Source organism: Miniopterus schreibersii, assembly GCF_964146895.1.
Source record: "Miniopterus schreibersii genome assembly, chromosome: 2".
Taxonomy (NCBI): domain Eukaryota; kingdom Metazoa; phylum Chordata; class Mammalia; order Chiroptera; family Miniopteridae; genus Miniopterus; species Miniopterus schreibersii.
The window spans coordinates 97,365,318-97,386,203 of NC_138102.1; the positions used below are offsets into that span (position 1 = coordinate 97,365,318).

The 20,886-nt window shown below is 38.3% G+C and overlaps 1 protein-coding gene across 5 annotated transcripts in view; it reads right to left on the reverse strand.

The window, feature by feature from the left end:
* The window catches only part of ZMYM5 (zinc finger MYM-type containing 5), a 41,121-nt gene that overhangs the window by 248 nt on the left and 19,987 nt on the right, over positions 1–20,886 (reverse strand). For 4 of the 5 annotated variants that reach the window (XM_081126814.1, XM_081126817.1, XM_081126815.1 and 1 more), the window contains 4 exons: positions 12,941–13,226; positions 11,722–11,887; positions 10,153–10,365; positions 292–1,984 (listed from right to left, as the gene is read on the reverse strand). In XM_081126814.1, the coding sequence (XP_080982940.1) occupies positions 1,229–1,984; positions 10,153–10,365; positions 11,722–11,887; positions 12,941–13,226 (1,421 nt within the window). In that variant the 3' untranslated portion in view covers positions 292–1,228. Of the gene's footprint in view, positions 1–291; positions 1,985–10,152; positions 10,366–11,721; positions 11,888–12,940; positions 13,227–20,886 lie in introns of those variants that run through there. The other variant, XM_081126816.1, reaches the window with a different exon arrangement.

The window sequence follows — 20,886 nt, forward strand, 5'->3', positions numbered from 1 at the left end:
GACAGTCAAGTACTCCAAGTGTCAGCCCCACCAACAAGAATGCACCTTCTGCTCATATGCCATTTTGTTTCCTAAGAAAAGTCTTGAGAGAAGCTTACGTATATATAAGAATTTAATATGATAAATTTGGTATCAGAAACCAAAAACAATGAGTGAGTTACTAAATATACAGTGATGAGAACACTGACTGACCATCTGACAAAATGAGATCCTTACTTTTCATGAGTACTTCTCAGATTTCAAGCAGGAAGTCTCCTTCAGAGGGAAAAAAATGCCACAATACCTAAAGGTTAACTTAATATATTTTTATTTTCATATTTCGTATATGTGTACCAACATAAAAATAGGTATACACTTTATGCTTATAGTTCTCATATAATAAAAGCTAAAACATTTACAAATTAAAACCAAAAAAATGCAAATTAACCACCTTAACCATTTATTTAACAAATGATGCTGTTTTGCTAAAATAAAACAATGTTTTACCCAAAAGAAATGAATGACAAGTATTTGCTTTAATAGCAATAAGCTGCAGTTTCATATCCCATTCTGTTCTTAAATTGCTTCTGAATGTTTTTACATTAATAATAAAGATGAGAACACTTGTTCACATAAATATCTTGCTCACATAAACTGGTATTGATAAATTTCAGCCTTTTTCTCCCTCTTTCAAGGTAATCAGAACAGAAAATTAACTAAAACTATCATGCCATTTTATTTATTTATTACCAATTTTTAATTCTCACCCAAGGATATTTTTAACATTGCTTTTTAGAGAGAGTGGGGGGGGGGGCAAGAGAAAGAAACAAACATTGATGTGAGAGAGACACACTGATTGGTTGCCTTCCACCCAAGCCCTGACAGAGGCCGGGGATCGAACCTGCAACAGAGGTATGTGCCCTTGTCTGGAATTGAACCCAGGACCCTTCAGTCCACAGGCCAACTCTCTTAACCATTGGGCCAAACCAGCTAGGGTTCAAATGCCATTTTAAAAAAATGTGCATTGATAAACTGAAAAAATTAACAACTACCTTTATTGAAACCTGTATTAATCCCTATTGAATCCAACTAGCTTTAGAATTTGTAAAAGAAACATTTTTTACTATTTGCTATTATGCTCATTGCAAATGGACTGTTGAATTACTCTGTGTAGAAGCCTCACAACACAATGGTATTGACTATTAGGTACAGATTTCTTCTGAGTTAACATAAGATCCTGACAGGTATATCATGTGTACAGCAACAGCACATCCTCACTGTTCTCATTCTCATGTATTCTGTGTTCTACAGATTCAACAGTTTTGCTTTTTTTCACATCAGATTTTAATTTTGAATACTTAACACTATTGTTGATGTGCATTTCACTTTCTTCATGTTTGCTAAGAATGTGTGATAAATGCTGCCAATCTTTGCACCCATTCTCATTCTTCAGTTGATTTTTTCCTTCCCCAAAGAGTTTGCAATATAGACAAAACACAGAATCTTTTGAGGTTGAATAAAGTAACCAGGATCTAGTGGTTTTTTCACCATTTGGAAGAATTCGTGTATAATAAGTTTCTGAAAACTTCCTCCCTGTATTATCTTTTGGAAAGTTAAAATTTCTTACTTGAGGTGGATCATTTTCAACAAGAATGTCCCGTTGTTTAATATTTAAAATTCGGGGCCATGTGCCTGGATCTGCAGAAAGTACAACTGGTTGAGTGGCATCTTCTGACTTTTTCTCTTCCAGTTGCTCATGAAATGTATCAGCTACGGTGGATACAGAAGCAGACAAATTTACATCCTGTCTGGTCAGTGATGCATCTGTGCTGCACTCTGCTGATACTTGTGGCTCTGATGTCTTTTCCTTTTTTTCTGGTATTCTCTCTCTTTTTTCTAAAAGTGTATTCAATGATCCATATAGTTTTCTTTCATTTTCTTCTCTAACAGCATTTCTTTTTCTGTTTTCTGATGTGGATATTTTTTTTGATTTTGTTTCCAGCATCTAGAGAGAAACAGATTATAATTTTATCTTAGAACTGTTAACACTAAAAAACTTAATGTATACACAAATGCCCAGTAAGCAATGAAAAGATGTTCATCATTAGTCATCAAAGAAATACAAGTCAAAACCATGACATTCTACTTCACATCCACTAGGATGGCTACAATAAAAAGACAGGTGTTAGCAAAGATGTGGAAAAATGGGAATCTTCCTAAGGTGATGGTGGGAAAGTAAAATGGTATATCTGCTTGGAAAACAGTCTGAAAATTCCTCAAAAGTTAAACAAAGTTACCATACAACCCAGCAGTTCCAAAATGAAAATATATGCCCAGCCCGACAGGCATGGCTCAGCAGTTGAGCATCGACCTAGGATCCAGGAAATCAAGGTTGAATTCCTGGTCAGGGCACATGCCCAGGTTGCGGGCTCGATCCCCTGTGGGGTGTGTGCAGGAGGCAGCCGATCAATGACTCTCTTATCATTGATGTTTCTATCTTTCTTTCTCCCTCTCCCTTCCTCTCTGTGAAATCAACAAAGATATATTTTAAAAAATTAAAAATATATATATATATATGCCAACACAAACACTTATACAAAATGTTCATAGCAATATTATTCATAATAGCCAAAAAGCAGAAAACAGTTCAAATGCCCATTACTGATGGATGAATTAAAATGCGGTATTATCCATACAATGGAACATTATTTGACAATATAATGTGAAGCAAAGGTACATGCTACAACATGGATGAACCTTGAAAACAGGATGATGTGTATGTGAAAGCCAGTCACAAAGTACAACATATTGTATGATTCCATTTAATAAAAAGGCACATTACCTATTTTGGAGTCAATAAAAAAAAAAAAAAAGCAAAATAAAGATTAAAAGAACAAAGATGTATACAATGGGTATGGAAGGCCTGATAGCTATAAGTTTTGTATACAGCACAATTGAACAATATATACAATGGAGCTTAAGAAACCAAGAGCTGGTGTGCTCTGCCTCCCCAGAGCAGGCCCTAGACTTTCCCTTCTCCCTCTTCTTCCACAACAGGCATGGAGCTCCTAAACTCTAAGGGATCCCATGAGACTGGCAACAGGGGAACAATGGGCAGTGGCAGCTTGTTCTGGGCTAACACCCTGAGCCTGTCCCCAAGGTCCCCTTTTCTGACTTTCCAGTGATCTGACAGTAGTGCCGCCTGGGCACACTTCTTCCCTCTAACATTTCTAGAGGCCAAAGCAGCCACCTCCTAGGCTCTCTGCTGTTGCTTCTTCTGTCCTAAGCTCTTCCTTATTTCACTGTCTGCAGCTTTATAAACATGCTGTCTCAAAAAACTAACAAGGCCTGGCCAGTGTGGGTGTCATCCTGTGTGCTGAAAGGTTGCCAGTTTGATTCCCGGTCAGGGCACAAGCCAGGGTTGTGCGATCGATCCCCCCAATTGATGTTTTTCTCTCTTCTTCTTTCTTCTCTCTCTAAAAATCTTCAAAAAGAAGTTAAAACAAAACAAAACAAAAACAAACATACAAACAAAAACACGAAGAGCTCTGTTCTCATTTAATCCTGAAGTAATGTGACAGTACTAAAGTAAAAAAAGCAGAAGTGACTGTAAGGACAGGATAAAGGCCTCTGTTTTGCTTTGCTGTGGTCTTCCACAATTTATAACAACCACCTGGTAATTAAACCCCAAGATTTTTGGCTCCTCTGATTCAAACAGCCCCTGTATTCAAACTGTGGACAAGACAAGCTACTCTCAAGGCTCCATTCCTGCATCCCTCTCCTCCCTACTGTTTTCACAACTCAGGGATAATTCGCACCAAGGAGTCTAGTTAGTAGAAGGCTCCCTTTCCCCCTCCTCTTTAAACAAGCCTCTTTGAACTCTTCATAACTCTTGCTCAGAGCATGTTCTACAGGCTGGGGAAAGATACTGATAAGACACTTCCCTAGGACATCTGCTGGTCTACATCCTGGAAAGCAAACAGACTGCAACTTTTCAAGACTACTGCCCTGGTATCTACTCAACTACAGAAAAACCCCACCCTCCCTTCCTTGTTGCTTAGCAACAGCCACTGCTTAAAAGTAGAAACCCCCCCTTTATTCCTTGCCCTGTATTGACTAGCAATACTTGGCCCTTTCCCCTTGTGGAAAGTAGAATATACTTCCTCTCTGCATCTCTTCTTTTAGTTGTAAATTCTTTCACAGCATGCGTCACTGGCCAAACCGTAAGTGACATAATCAAATCTGTACTTTAGAAAGATCACTCTGACTGTAATACAGATTGCCCACTGTAAGGAAGGCCAAGCGTACAGAGACAGGAAGCTGTGGTAAGGCTGGCAAGAGGATGGGGGCTATGTCTAAGATAACAGGAATAGAGGTAGGATAGAGTCGAGACATACTTACGAAGTAGAATCTGGATTAGTTGGTAATTGAGTGACTCTGGAGACTGAGAAGAGGGAAGTGTAGAGAATGACACTAAAATGGGTGAATCAGATGATTTCAAGGAATAGGTTTCAAAGAACTTCTGACCGGAGAGGATCATAAATGTGGAATATTTGTCATAAATAAATAAATAACTCCCTCTCCCGTCTGCCCTGAATGGATGATGGGATCATTTACTGAAAAGGGAAAGAAGTAAAGAAAGCAGGTTTGGTTTTTCAGATTTAGATAGAGTTTGAGGGATGTAATACATTGAAGTGGAGATTACAGATGGTCTGAAACTGAAGAAATATGATCTTCAGATATTTCGGAAGTCATCAAAATATATATTAATTGAAACTATGGGAGTGGCGAAGACTGTACTACAAGAGTACATAAAAAAGAAACAGAAAGTCAAGAACCACAGACTTAATTTTTACACAGCCCAACCCAAGCTTTGGTCTTATCTTTTTCCTTCCTGAGTTTCTTGGTAATGAATAGGTAGTCAAGTTGTTGTCATTCTCAGTGGGTGGGACACTTCCCAGATATATTACCTTGGGCAAGTCACTTAATCACCTAAGCTTCAGTTTCCTCCCAATAAAATGGGGACATAAATTGTACTTAACTAGGCAGACATAAGATGATTAAATGTGAAAATACATGAAAAGCAGTATCTGGCATCATAGTAAACTCATGTTAGTTGACCTTATTAGCATACATACATACAAGGAGATTCGTAAATATGTGACAATTACTGAAAAGGGTCTGATAGTGAAGAACTGATGATAAAGATAGGTAGTTGATTCAGCTACTCCTTGGTGCATAAATTTTCTGCCGTATACCATAGGCTGAAGGTTAAAATGTCTCTCCCCATTCGCATTATTCAGGCTCTCTCTCCAGGAACAAATATCTGAGATTCCTTGAAAATTAAGTTCAAAACTACTTCAGTGGAGTATTACATTCTTCTGTCACACAAACATTTTTACTGAGGACCTAGATGAAAACTGAAGCCAAATAAAAGGCAGGTGATAGGCACCAATTAACTAAAGTCTCTAAAAATGGGGGTGGGGGGCGGGAATCACTGGGAAAGAAAGTACCAAGATGGAGAGCACTATGTTTATTAACAGAAGATCATTTCACTCTCAGAAGTGTCCAAGTGGCTTGGTCACCCCATATATAAGGCTAGTTATTCTGGAGACTTCTGAAAGAATCAGATATAGATCCTGGCCTCAGGGAACTTACAGCTTATTTGGGGAAATGAGGCACACATATAATCAAATGTTTCTTATCATGCACTAAGTAAGGTTTCCTATGTGAGGTCAAACCTAGCTGTGATTCTGGCTAAGATGTTTTCTCTGAACTTCAGTAACTTTAAAATATTGTAGTTTCACTTAATCAAAATTGAAAATACATTTAATATAAAGTATCAACTAGTTAAAACTGGTTAATAAAAACAAATATAGGGTGTCCCAAAAATATGTATACACACTTTAACAGCTGATAATTCACTTAATTTTCACTCCTTTTCAGCTTTAACTGATTTGAAATAATGGGTGAAGTGAGACTACGCTTTGAACGAAGAAAATTTATCTTAAAGTGCCACTAGACTTTATATATATGTGTATATATATGTGTGTGTATATATATATGTATATTTTATTGATTTCAGAGAGAGGAAGGGAGAGGAAGATAGAAACATCAATGATGAGTTATTGATCGGCTGCCTCCTGCATGCCTCCCGCTGGGGATCGAGGAAGCATCAACCTATGATCTAGGAGATTGGGGTTCGATTACTGGCCAGGGCACATGCCTGGGTTGCGGGCTCTTCCCCAGTGGAGGGTGTGCAGGAGGCAGCTGATCAATGACTCTCTCATCATTGATGTTTCTCTCTCTCTCCCACTCTGTTCCTCTCTCTGAAATCAATAAGGACATATTTAAATAAAAAAAAGGATAAAGTTTATCTTTCACTTCTGAGAGTGAAATGATCTTCTGTTAATTGGTATAAAACCAACAACAGTTAACGAATTAGGGTGCGCAAATATTGAATGTAGTGATTCTTGATGTTTGCGATTCCATTGCTTCATGTTATCAGCAGTGCCTGGGCCAGAATGGTCATCAGTTTAAAAAACAAGCATTAATAAAAAAAATTATTCATTTCTGTAGACTTTTAAATTTTGAAAATTAACTATATTAAAAGCAAACAAACACTGACTTTATAGTCATTCAAAGTATATACATTTTCTGGGGACACCCTATAGTCCCCTTTCCCAAAAGTTAAACTACTTTGAACACATTTAGCTGGTTCTTTTGGTTTTATTTTGAAATATCAAAGTAACATGTCTGCATCACTATTTATTGATTTTTCCTCCCAGTTTTAGGCATCATCAATTGAATTTTCAATGAGGAGGAGGGGAATTTAGATCTCCTTCTTCTCACTATACTTACCACACACATTCCAGCACCTACTTATCATTTGGTTACAGGATTTGCTAACTTTGGCACTATTGATGTCTTGGGCCAGATAACTCAGTTGTAGGGACTGTCCTGTGTGTTGCAGGGTGTCCAACAGCATCCCTGGCACCCACTAGATGCCAGCAGCAACAACCCAGTTGTGGTAATCAAAATTATTTAAGACATTGCCAAATGTCTCCAGGGGGATAAAATCATCTCTGATTAGGTCCCTGGAAAAGACCAAGAGTAGGGCTATCCATTTTATGACCGTAAAACTTCAGTTTTTCCTTAAGGTCTTCACAGATAAAGGCTTTCTAATGTGACAAGGCCTGACACTTATCACTTAAAAATACCAATGTGGCCCGCCCTGCCGATGTGGCTCAGCTGGTTGAGGGTCCTCCCATGCACTGAAAGGTCACCAGTTCAATTTCCTGTCACGACACATGCCCAAGTTGCGGGTTCCATCCCTGGTTGGGGTACATACAGGAGGCAACCAATCGATGTTTCTCTCACACTGATGCTTTTCTCTCTCTCTTCCTTTCTCTCTCTAAAAAAAAAAAAAAAAAATCAATGAAAACCTAATAAAAAAACACAACCAAAAAATATCAGTATGGCCCTGGCTGGGTTGCTTGGTTGGTTGGAGCGTCATCCCATTGTGGGTTCAATTCCTGGTCAGAACACATACTTAGGTTGTGAGTCCCATTCCTGGTTGGGGCACGTAGGGGAGGCAGCTGATTGATGTTTTCCTCTCTTCCTTTCTCTCTCGAAAATCAGTAAAAACATATCATCAGATGAGGATTAAAACAAAAACCCCCCCAATGTGGTGGTGGTGGTAACACATTTATAAAACTTCTGCATTAATGGAAATACCACCCCTCTATCTGTCAACTGTTTATGAGCTATTTTGCACTCCTGATACACCCATGGTAGGATGGACAGACTTTCTTTTGGGGATCAGAGTGGCTGGCAATTTAGTTATTCAAGAAAGTCTGGGTATATGGTTGTTGCTTATTTTGAATCTCCATGTTTGTCCATTTTTACCTCCTCTGGTGTTTGTGTAGGAGTAAAGAATTGATAATTTATGTGCAAGCCTTATGCTTTTCACAGGCAAAAGCATTTTATCTGTCTGAAGATTATGAGCTTATTGCAAAAACTCATAGTCTAAGCAGATAGATAAATCATCCATTAAAAAAAAAAGACTTGAGCCCGGCCAGGCGTGGCTCAGCGGTTGAGCGTCCACCTAGGATCCAGGCAATCGGGGTTCGATTCCCGGTCAGGGCACATGCCCGGGTTGTGGGCTCGATCAATGACTCTCTCATCATTGATATTTCTCTCTCTCTCTCTCTCTCTCTCTCTCCCCCCCTCTCCTTTCCTCTCTCTGAAATTAATAAAGATATATTTAAAATAATAATAATAAAAATAAAATAAAAAATAAAAAAATTTTTAAAAAGACTTGAAAAAATAGTAAGACCTAACATAACTGTTTATTGCCAATCTGAAGTTTACTAGATTTTTGTCATGTACTCTTTTGAAAAGATCTACGCTGTCTTTTTACCATTTTTTAACTGTTCACTGTGCTTTCCTATAAGCCACATCCAACAGCTTAGTTAAATATATATAAAGAAAAGAATAAAAACATAAACTAGCTTTCCTTGCAAAAACTTATAGTCAACTATGGTAATCTACTGTTTCCTCTATTGTTCAATAAGCCTTGCACTTGAGTTACTTTTCTCTAAAAGCTAACCACTTAAATCCTTATCCAATGAGGATGAAGAATGTTCTTGGTTTTATATTTATGATCCATCTTGAATTAAATTGTTTATATGTTTTTACTGATTTTAGAGAGAGGAGAAGGAAGAGGGAGAGAGACATCAATAAGTTACCTCCCATATGCACCCCAACTGGGATTGAACCTGCAACCTGGGCATGTGTCCTGATTGGGGTGAAAATAAAGGTAAATATCTTCATAACTTTGGTAGGCAAAGATGCCTTTAAAAAACATGCAAAGCCCGGCCGGGCATGGCTCAGCGGTTGAGAGTCGACCTAGGATCCCGGTGATCGGGGTTCAATTCCCGGTCAGGGAACATGCCCGGGTTGCGGGCTTGATCAATGACTCTCTCATCATTGATGTTTCTATCTCTATCTCTCTCCCTCTTCTTTCCTCTCTCTGAAATCAATAAAGATATATTTTAAAAAACAAACAAACAAAACATGCAAAAAATATTAATCAGAAAAGCAAATAGTAAGTTAGACTTTACCAAAATTAAAAACTTGGGATTTTCATAAACACAAAGAAAATGAAAACACAAAACACTGTCCAGAAGAACATCTTCTCAATATACTTATTTTATAAAAGATATGAATCCAGAATATATAAAGAATTGTTATAATGCAATAATACGAGCTGAAGACTTGAAGGGACATTTTACAAAAGAAGGTATTTGAGTGATGAAAGGGGAATGTTAGTTATCAGGGAAATACAAATTAAAACCATGAAATAATCATTTCATATCTACTAGAATACCTTAAATCAAAACAGAAAACACCGACTGGCGGGTGTGGATCAGTGGTTGAGCGTCATCCCATGTACCGAGAGGGTACTGGTTTGATTCCCCGCCAGGGCACATGTCCGGGTTGCTGGCTTGATCCCCAGTAGGGGGCGTGCAGAAGGCAGCTCATCAATGATGACTGTCATCATTGATGTTTCAACTCTCTCCCTCTCCTTTCCTCTCTCTGAAACCAATAAAGATATATTTTAAGAGAGAGAGAGAAACACTGATTGGCTGCCTCCTGCACACCCCCTACTGGGGAATGAGCCCTCAACCTGGGCATGTGCCCTGACTGGAAATCGAACCTCCATCTCCTGGATCCTAGGGGTCAATGCTCAGCTATTGAGCCACACCTGGCCGGGTTATCTCTCTTTTTTTCATTTAAATATATTTTCTCTGATCGATGTTTCTCTCTCTCCCTCTCCCTTCCTCTCTCTCTAAAATCAATTAAAAAACAGTAACAGACAACATCAAATTTTTGTGAGAATGTGAATTAACTGGAACTGTTGTGTTGTCAGTGGGAGTATGGGAGTACAAAATGGTGGAGAAAAGAATTATTTGTTGTAATGGATGCAAAGAGTAAAGACTTTAAACAAACTTATTTACAACAATAGATTTCAATACTCGAGATGGGACAGCTCAGTGACAGATTGATAAAAGTGGAACTAATAAGATTCTAAGATCAATCTGGTTAATGTAAGCTAACAGGTAGAAGTTACTGTATACTTGAACATCTAAAATTCATTAAAAGAATTACCTGTTTATATTCGTTAACACAACTTTGGCAGCAGAATCTCATCTGCTGGCCATCAATCACCAGGACACTGTTTCCAGAACCTCTGCTCGGCAGGTACTCTCCACACTGTTCACAGCAATTCATTATCAGACCATTAGCCAACCTGTACTTGTTAAAGCAATGGTTACTGCACAGTTTATGTGTCACATTATTAACGCTGACTTCATGACGAATCTAAAAGAAAAACAAGAATATACTAAATAAATAAGCCAGATTAGCACAGTAAGCAATGAGATAACTAGTTTCTTCAACAGAAACAAAGAAACTGTAGTAATTTCTCAGTGGAAAAAATATTCAGGGAAAAGACTAAAAAGGCCATTTCATTATTCTTTCATTTTCATCTTTCTTTATAAAATCATTCTTTGATTTTATAAAAGAAAATAAGATTCATAGAACAAAAAGCAATAAAATCAGTAATAACTTCCCCAGGGACACTTAAGCATTCCAGAAAATGAACTGATTTAGAAGATTTTGATAACACCTGCTTAAAAGAAATGGATGAGAATTCTTAGTCTCATAAACTTCACTGTCCTAGGAAATTTGTTGGAGGGACTAATGAAATCAGTGTTTCATATTTGGATGGTGTCTGTATATACTAGACCAGAGGCGTGGAACCTTTTTTCTGCCAAGGGCCATTTGGATATTTATAACCCCATCTGCAGGCCATACAAAATGATCAACGTAAAAATAAGCTATGCAAAAAGCTCCTAAATTTATTGAATTTTGAGTCTCGCCTGCAGTTGTCTTGGCAGGGGCAGACTAAATGATTTCTCAGGCTGTACACAGCCTGAGGGCCAGTCTAGTACATACCTGTACTAGACTAAGTGGTTCTTGCTTCACTCAGCTCTGTGGTAACTGAGATAAAATTGTGTCCTGGATTTGCATGGCTCTGAGGGAACCAACACCAAGTGAGGACTGCCTGCAGGCATTTCTTCTTTCAGGAACTGGAAGGATGGCAATACTACTTAAGAAATGTGAAGTTATCAACATACTTTCAGTCCACATATTCTATATGTTCTTGCTCCAGGACTGGTTGCTTTCTTTGTGTCCTGAACCTACATTTTAATTTATTGTGGCTAGTAAGACAAAATCTACCTTAGAACTATTGCTCTGTGGATGAGTACATTCAATTCCATAGAAACAGATGTATATTTTTCATACTATGCAAACAGGACATTTGTTTATAAGATCGTTCTGACATATCCTTATTCCTTCCCTTAACTTCACTGTGTAGATTCAGAACATGTGCATTATGTCGATGGCAGAGCACAGAATACCACTTAGGAGTTAAAGCTATCCAAGAGCCCTGTCCAGTTTGGCTCAGTTGGTTGAACATCATGCCATGCACCAAGAGGTCATTGGAGTTTCAGGATAGATCCCTGGTAGGGGAGCGTGCAGGAGGCAGCCGGTCAATGTTTCTCTCTTCATTGACGTCTCTCTCTCCCCCTCTCCTCCTCTCTCTCTCTAAAATCAATTAAAAAATATATTAAAGTTATCCTACATAATAACTTAAGATAGAAAAATTCATACCTCTGTTAGTTTACTACAGATTGTACATCTTGATTTATTCGAAATTCTTTTTCTGAGACTCTGGTTATCTTCGTAAGGAGATACACAGTAGGTACTACAGAATTCCTGGAAGGGCTGGCTCGACTGCACTTGAGGAACAAAAGTAGCCCTTTTTGTAGGCGCATCCCTGAAACACAGGGATAAACACAATTAAGAACACTGCATTTTATTTTCAAATATATGAAAAATAATGGACAGTCTTCATTTTCTTATAATTTACCACTAGGAATCAACTACAATGAGTGGATCTAGCAAAATCCACTTTTTTGTTTCATCACCAAGAGGTCCTAAATAAAATAAGAAGAGAAGATTTGGAAATAAAGATACTTTGCATCATAAGAACCTTGCCATAGGTTTGATGACTTTTAGAAGCAATCAGAAGGGTGGTAGCAAACCCTGTCTGGGTTGCCCAGTGATTGGAGCATCATCCCGTACACCAAAAAGGTTGCAGGTTCGATCCCTGGTCAGGGCGTCTATGAGAGGCAACCAATTAATGTTTCTTCTTTCTTTCTTTTTTTAAAAATCATAAGCTTTTTATTTTATTATTATTTTTTAATCCTTACCTGAGGATATTTTTGCCATTGCTTTTCAGAGAGAGTGGAAGAGAGAGAGAGAGAAACATCGATGTGAGAGAGACACATTGATTGGTTGCATCACGCTCGCGCGTCGACAGGGGCCGGGAATGGAGCCTGCAACTGAGGTACGTGCCCTTGGCTGGAATCGAACCTGAGACCCTTCAGTCCGAGGGCTGACACTCTAACCACTGAGAAAACTGACTAGGGCTTGATGTTTCTCTCTCACATTGATGTTTCTCTCCCTCTCTCTCTAAAATCAACAAAAACATATCAGGTGAAGATTAAAAAAAAAAAGGTGGTAGCAACTTGGTAGAACCGAAGTAGGAGATGAGGGAGGGAGGGAGGGAGGGCTAGAGGCAGAGTCAGTGGCAGGGAGAGGTCAATTAATTTCCATATGTATACTCCATTTTCCTGCCAAGAGTAAGGACAGTACAAATGAGCCCACAACTCTGACAAACTCTAGGATAACTCAAGCTCAATAAACTTGAGAACACCTCTGCAACAATTCTACCCATGAATTTATGCAGCTCTCCAATTACATTCAGAACACACATATACACTGTCAATATCAACCATATGGAACCATGTTGGAAAGTGAAGCTTACTTTTTACACGTTACATTGCGTTTTTTTGGAGTACACCTATGAGAGAAGGAGGAAAGGCAGGTGGTAGAACAAAAGAGGTGAGCAGATCCTTTTCGTTGATAAGCTGTCTGTCCCTTCTGTAAAGGTTTTTTGCAGTATGCACAAGTGATTTTAGCTGGTTTAGTAAGCTGCTGTTGGGCTGAAGGCTGGCAAATCTGTTTAGGAAACGAGGCCACTGGTGATAAAGAATTTACCCCTGGCTGTTTCTGATTACGCGGAAATGATGCTGACTGGGAGATCCAGGAATCTTAAAAAAATAAAACACGAAAAAGTCATGGAGCAATTCAAAATTCACATCAGAAAAATATTTAAAATTTTCATTTTCTACAAGTCTAAGAGAATAGTGAGGCAGCTATATAAGCAAGTGGTTAAGGCCAGGCAATCTTGTTACACAATCCCAAGGGAACTACCCACTTTGTATTCTAAGTGAATGACACTCTATTGTGCCAAGGATGTAAACGGTGGCCCTGAAGTTGTGTAATTCGGTAGCCATCATCTCTTAAGTCAGACTCCCCAGGTTCAAAATGCATGCTCTGACCTTACTAGATTGTGCAAGTATATTAAACTGTGTTTTGGTTTTCTAAACTACAAACTGACTAATACCCAACTCATGAGAGTATAATAGTAAAGCCTTGTTTTGTAGCAGGGCAAATGCAAAAATATTAGCCACTTTTCCTTCTCTAGGAACAAAATATAAATACGTTATAAAATAAAGAAAATATGCAAATACAAAAATAACTATGGAGTGTGGTATATGTGGTCCGTTTTCATAACAGCTTCCCCCCAAACATTTTATTATGCAAAACTGAAAGCATACAGAGAAGTCGAAAGAATTTTATAGTTAACTCCTATATACTCACCAAATAGATTCTACAATTTTTTAAAAATTAAATTTGGGGAGGGGGGTAGTAACTTTTTTTTTTTTTTTTTAAGGGAAAGCAAAAGTTTATTGAAGGAGAGGAGAGACAAAAGCTCCCGCTGCAGCAAGAGGAGTCCCTAACAGATAGCCGGGTAACGTTGTTTAATAAGATTATGTAAATTTCAGGCACACAATTTTACAATACATCTGCATGCTGCATTGGGTGCTCACCAGCCAAAGTCTAGTCTCTTTCCATCACCATATAATTGACCCCCTTTACCCTCTTCTTCCTCCCTCAACATTACTTTACTATTTTTGCTTTAACATATCTTTCTATCTATACATCCTTCTAATAATTTTATATATTTCAAGTAGTATGCAGACATCAAAATATTTCCCTCCAAAATACTCTGAAATACATGTAATTTAGGCATAATATTTTAATATCCTTTTAAAAAAAATCCTCACCCAAGAACATGCTGAGAGGAGAGAGAGAGAAACATTGATCGGTTGCTTTCTGTATGTGCCCCGACCAGGAATCGAACCCATAACCCAGGCATGTGCCTTGATTGGGAATTGAACCGGCAACCTTTTGGTGCACAGGATCATGTTCAACCAACTGAGCCATTCTGGCCATGCTAGATGTAACTTTTTTTTTTTTTAAGATTAAAAAAAAATGATTTTTAGAGAGAGGGAGAGAGAGAAACATTGATCAGCTGCCTCCTGCATGCCTCCCACCGAGGGTTGAGCCCGCAACCTGGTCATGTACCCTGACTGGGAATCGAACTGGCAGCATTTTGGTGCATGGGAACAATGCTTAACCAACTGAGTCACACCAGCCAGGGCTGGATGTAACATTTTAAAGCAAGTCTTTCCACAATTACTTCCCAGTCTTCTAAAATATTATTTCATAGACATTAATATAGGCGGTGGACTACTCAGGAAAGATTTCCCACAGGGTCTGCCCTACCCCAATCATATATTACTGCTGCTTCAAAATGGTACAAATGTGATGTACAGGTAATAGTGCTTCTCAAACTTGAACATGCATGAAATCACTGGGGAATATTATTTAAACAGAGATTCTAAATCAGCAGGTCCTGGGAAGGGCCTGAGATTCTGCATTTCTTGGATGATGGTGAAGCTTTGAGAAACGAGGCTCTCTTCAAAAATAAGTTTTTGTCATCACTAGGAGGCATATGGCCCCCTCCACGTATTACAGTTCCAAAAGCCTCTTACCATACTGCCAACATTAATAATTCTATTTTCATTTCTAAATTCCCACCCACTGCTTCTAATTTTCTCTGTTCTATTTCCAGATATCTTTTATCTTACAGGCAAAACCAAAATAGAACAAGTAACAAAGGAATTCTTTCATTCCACAGGTTGACATGCTGGTTAATACGAAGTATATGCCAAAAAGGTTTATTTTACTGCCAAGTACTCAGAAAGAAAGTTTCTTTACTGCTAAAGTTTCCTACTTCTAAGCCATCCCTTTAGAAAACAACTATACTGCTCTTCAAGGCAATAATTAAGTCCTGAAATTATTTTCACTTTAGCTTTGGTGTATACATAAATAAAGCAAATGTTTCCTTTGCTTATACTGCATTATTTAATTCCTCCTAATTTCAAATTTCTTAATTCATCAAGTTTTTATTTTATTTTTGGTATTAATAAACTTAAAGAACTCTCAAGTTCTTCCATGCCCTATCCTCAGAAAACACTTTGAAGAGAAGAGGCCTATTACATTATTTAATCCAAATCCCTCATTATATGCAAAAAGAAGACAGACCTAGAAGTTAGGTGATTTGCCCAAAAGTACAGGAAGTACTTAGATCCACCATTTCACTTTTATGAATTCTTCATTTCTTCCTGCCTCTAAATTCTTCTGTCTAAATAACCTTTTCATATTTCTTCAGTGTTGGGTCTGTTGGTGAAAAGTTCTTTCAGTACTTAGGTGTGTGTGTTTTTTGGTTGTTAAAGAATAACATGTACACATAAAGTTTATAAATCCTAAGTGCAAAGCTCAATAAAATGTTTTTCACAATGACTATACTTGCATGACCACAACCCAGATAGACATACAGAAAAATTTCAATAGCCCAGCAGCCTTCCTTATGTATTTACCCACTCAATAACTTCCCTAATTTCCCATAAGCCATCCCTATATGACTTCACAAATTGGCTTTGTCTTATTTTGATCTTCACATTCATGAAATCACATAATATGTACTCTTGGGTGTAGTTTCCATAACTCAACATTTTGTTTCTAAGGTTCATTCAACAATTGCACCAAGTAGTTCATTCTTTTTCATTGTTTGGTGTATTCCAATATGTGGTTAATACTATGTTAACAGACATTTGGAATGCCTCCAAATTTTGACTGATTTCTGTATTTTTCATTTAATGGTTTCTCAAGTATTTATCCTACTTGAGATTTTCTTCTTTATTTTAGAAAATTCTCAGGTTTACTTCTGCCTCATTTCTTTCCTCCTCTTTCTGGGACATCGATTACATGTCCTTTACATGAAGTGCCAGTCTCTCACATTCCTTTCTGTTTTTCTACCTTTTGGCTCTCTATGATTCAGTTTGGATAATACTGTGATACAACTTCTAGTTCATTCATGCTCTCTTCAGCTGTACTCAATCATGAAGTTAAAATGTAGTTTCTTAAAATATGTGTCTGATTATCTAGATCCCATGTGGGCTCACCTCTATTGTCTGTTTTTTTTTGTATTGATATTCTGTCATATGGTCTTGCCTTCTCATATCCCTGATTGCTTATCATAGTTTTATATGAAAAACTAACAAGAAAAAAATAAAGAAAGCAAGCCTCTGGCTTATGTTAGTTAGCACCCCAATAAAAAGGTTGGTTTTTTGTTTGCTTGTTTGTTTGCCTCTCTGTGGGCCCCTACAAGTCTGCTGAAAGCTCCTTTTAGATTCTCAAATGTCTCAGCAGCCCAAATAAGGATTACTTCTCAGAGAATCCTTCTCTCAGATCTTAAAACCCTAATCTTTTCACTTTATTTTTAGTTCTATGATGATTTCAATAGATATATTTTGTCTTTTCTTTCTCCTAATTATTCTCTGCAGGAAGGACAAGAATTACCTAGTCTATTATTATCAGAAGAACGCCCTAGAATCAGTACCACGGTCAGAAATGCTTAGAATGCAATAAGAATACAACATAGATACAAGAGCAATATCTAAGGTTAGGCATTTTTGGTATTGAGTTTTTGTTGTTGTTAATCCTCACATGAGGATATTTTTTCCATTCATTTTTGAGGGAGTGGAAGGGAGCGAGGAGAGAGAAGGGAATATCGATGTGAAAGAGAGACACAGATTGGCTACCTTCCTGCATGCACCCTGACCGGGGCCAGGGACTGAACCTGGGAACCTTTGGTCCATGGGCTGATACTCTAACCACTGAGCAAAACTGTCCAGGGCCTGAGTTGAGTTTTTCACTGTTAATATGAAAATGTGATGAGCAGAAAACTTTCATGGAAAAACAGTCTGCCCTAACGGTTAACAAGGGAAGGGAAGGATTCAAGATGGTAGCAAAGTAGGTGAAAGTGACATTCAACTCCTCCCAGGAAAAAAATGGAATTACAACTAACATATAAAATAATCAACCAGAATAACCATCTGAAGACTACATAAACAGAAGTCTTATAAGCAAACATTTACAGAAAAAGCCACATTGAGACTGATAGGAAGGGTAAAGATGCAAGAAGGACTGGCACCACACCCATGTGAGGCAGTTGAGAATCTGGAGGGATATCTCAGCTGCAAAGGATCCCTTAAGGAGCCAGGAGGTCTCAACACCATTGCAGGTTCCATGGCCCAGGGCACCAGTGCCAGGAAGGGGAATCCAGACAATAGTGAGAAAATCATTGGGGATCCCCTCAACCAGGGAGAAAGAAGTGTGCGAGAAACCCAGGCACCCTCTTAAAGGGCGACTGTGCAAAATCTTGTTCGTGGGCATTCACCCTGGGCTCTGGGAGAAGGACAGTGGCTTAAGGTGGACCAGAGTCATACAGGGAGAGATTGAGTTGTGTGGCCTCTGAGAGAACGCTAGAGGGACAGCTGTCAATGTTCCTGTGCTAAGTCCCTCTCCCACACTGAGGGTTCTTGTACACACACACACACACACATACACACACACACACACACACACACACACACACACACACACACACTCTTTCCTGGGTAGAGCACTCCCCTCCATGCTGATTCAACCTGGAAAGATGCACTAGCCCCACTCTCCTAACTCCCTGTAGCCCTGCCCTGACAAACTGAAGCCCTGAAGACTTTCTTGGAAGGTTCTGGAATAGGTCATCCACTCCCAGGCACCAGCCCCCAGCTCCTGCATCCCCCAATCAGTGCCACTATTCCTGTGCAGAGCCCTTCTGGCCAAATTTTAATCTGTTTTAGCTGATGAACTCTACTGGACTCACTCTAACTATTTCCTGAGACCCTGCTCCACCAAAAAGATCCCCAGGTAGGTGGCAGTTGGTGTACACTAAGACTTTCACTGAGCAGCCTCAGACCCAGCAAGAGCATTGAGTTTTAATCTCCATCAGCCTGGTGAACAGCACTCACTCCCACCTGGTGACTCACTGAGAACCAACCTCATGAAACTTGTGCACGGCCATGGGGTCTTTCAGCGACTAAGCTTAACAGGCAGCTGACAGGCAGAGGTAAATTTCCAGGAGCCTTTGGCCTTTCACTGATCTTCCACAGGCTAGGTTATCAGTGGAAGCCAGCCTTGATACACAGCTTGGTGCATCCCACAACACCCAGGCCCAGCAGAGGCAGCCAAAAATGTATTGCTTTGTAGCTCCTAACAGGTAGCCCAGGGCCTGTCATGAGCAGTGCCTGACATTGACCTGCATGGAAGTCCCTTACCAAAATATTAGCAAACTGAATTTAGCAGTATGTTGAAAAGATAATACACCACAAGTGGGATATATTCCTGGGATGCAAGGTTAGTACAATATCTGCAAATCAATTAACGTGAAATATCACATAAACACAATAAAAGATAAAAATCATATGATCATATTAATAGACGCAGATAAAGCATTTCACAAAATCCAGCACCCATTTATGATAAAAACTCTCAGCGAAGTGAGAATAGAGGAAACATATCACAACACAATAAAGACCATACATAACAAATCCACAGTTCACATCATATCATATTTAAAAGTGAAAAACGAAAAGTCTCCTCTAAGATCAGAAACAAGACAGGAATGTCTACTTTCATCACTCTCATTCAACATATCATTGGAAATCTTAGCCACAGCAATCAGACAAGAGAATGAAATACAAGGCATCCAAGTTGGAAAGAAAGAAGTAAAACTTTCATTACTTATAGATGACAAGATGCTGTATATAGAGAACCTAAAGATTCCACCAAAAAACTACTAGAATAGATGAATTCAGTAAAGTAGGATACAAAAGAAACGTTGAGAAACCTTTTGGATTTTTATACATCAATAATTAACAATCAAAAAAGGAAGCTAAAAAAACAATCCCATTTACAACGGCATTAAAACAAAATAAAATGCTTAGAAATAACTTTAACCAACGAGGTAAAAAGACCTATACTCGGAAAATTATAAGACATTGAAGAAACTGAAGATACAAATAAATGGAAATATATAAAATGCTTATGGAATCCGAGCTGGTGTGGCTTAGTTGGTTGAGTGTTGTACCATGTACCCAGAGGTCACTGGTGCAATTCCTGGTTAGGGTACATGCCTGGGTTTCAGTCTTGATCCTCATTAGGGGGCATGCAGGAGGCAGCTGATCTTGCATCGATGTTTTTCTGTCTCTCTCCCTCTCTAAAATCAATAAAAACACTAAAAAAAAAAAAAAAAAAAAAAAAAAAAAAAAAAAAAGCTCATGGGTAGGAAAACTTAATATAATTAGAATGTCCATACTACCCAAGGCAATCTACAGATTTTACAAAAATTGCATCAAAATACCAACGGTGTATTTCACAGAACTGGGACAACTAATCCAAAAATTTATATGGAACCACAAAAGACCCCAAAATAGCCATAGCAATTCTGAGAAAGAAGAACAAAGTTGGAAGTATCATGCTACCTGATATCAACCAATACCATAAGGCTACGGTAATAAAAACGGCATGATACCGGCATAAAAACAGACATACAGATCAACTGAACAGAATAAAGAGCCAAGAAATAAACCCAAGCCTCTATGGCCAATTACTATCTGACAAAGGAGGCAAGAACATACAATGGGTTAAAGATAGTCTATTCAATAGATGGTGTTAGAAAATTCGACAGATATATGCAAAAAAATGAAACTAGATCACCTTCTTACCCCATTTATAGGAATAAACTAAAAATGGATTAAAGACTTAAATGTAAAATTTGAAACCATAAAACTCCTAGAAGAAAACACAGACAATAAGATCTCTGACATTTCTCTTAGTAAAACTTTTTCTGATATATCTCCTTGGGCAAGGGAAACAAAAGAAAAAACAAAACAAAACAAAACAAAACAAAACAAAATGGGACTAAAAAGTTTTTGCACAAAAAAGAAAACCATCAAGAAAATGAAAAGACACCCTACTGAACTGGGGAAGATATTCGCCAATGACACATCTGATAAGGGGTTAATATTCCAAATTTATACAGAATGTATGCAACTCAACACCAAAAACAAACAAATGAACAAGCAAACGAAAAAACACTACCCAATTAAAAATGGGCAGAGGTTCTGGCTGGGTAGCTCAGTTATTTAGAACATCATCCAATACCCCAAGGTTGTGGGTTCCATCCCAGGTCAGGGCACATACAAGAAGCAACCAATGAAGGCATAAGTAAGTGGAACAACAAATCAATGTTTCTCTATCTCTAAAATCTAATTTAAAAAATGGGGCTGTGCAGAGGAACTAAATAGACACTTCTCCAAAGATGGCACATAGATGGCCAGTAGACATATGAAAAGATGCTCAATACACGAATCATCATAGAAATGATCATTAAAACCATATACAATGAGCTCTTCC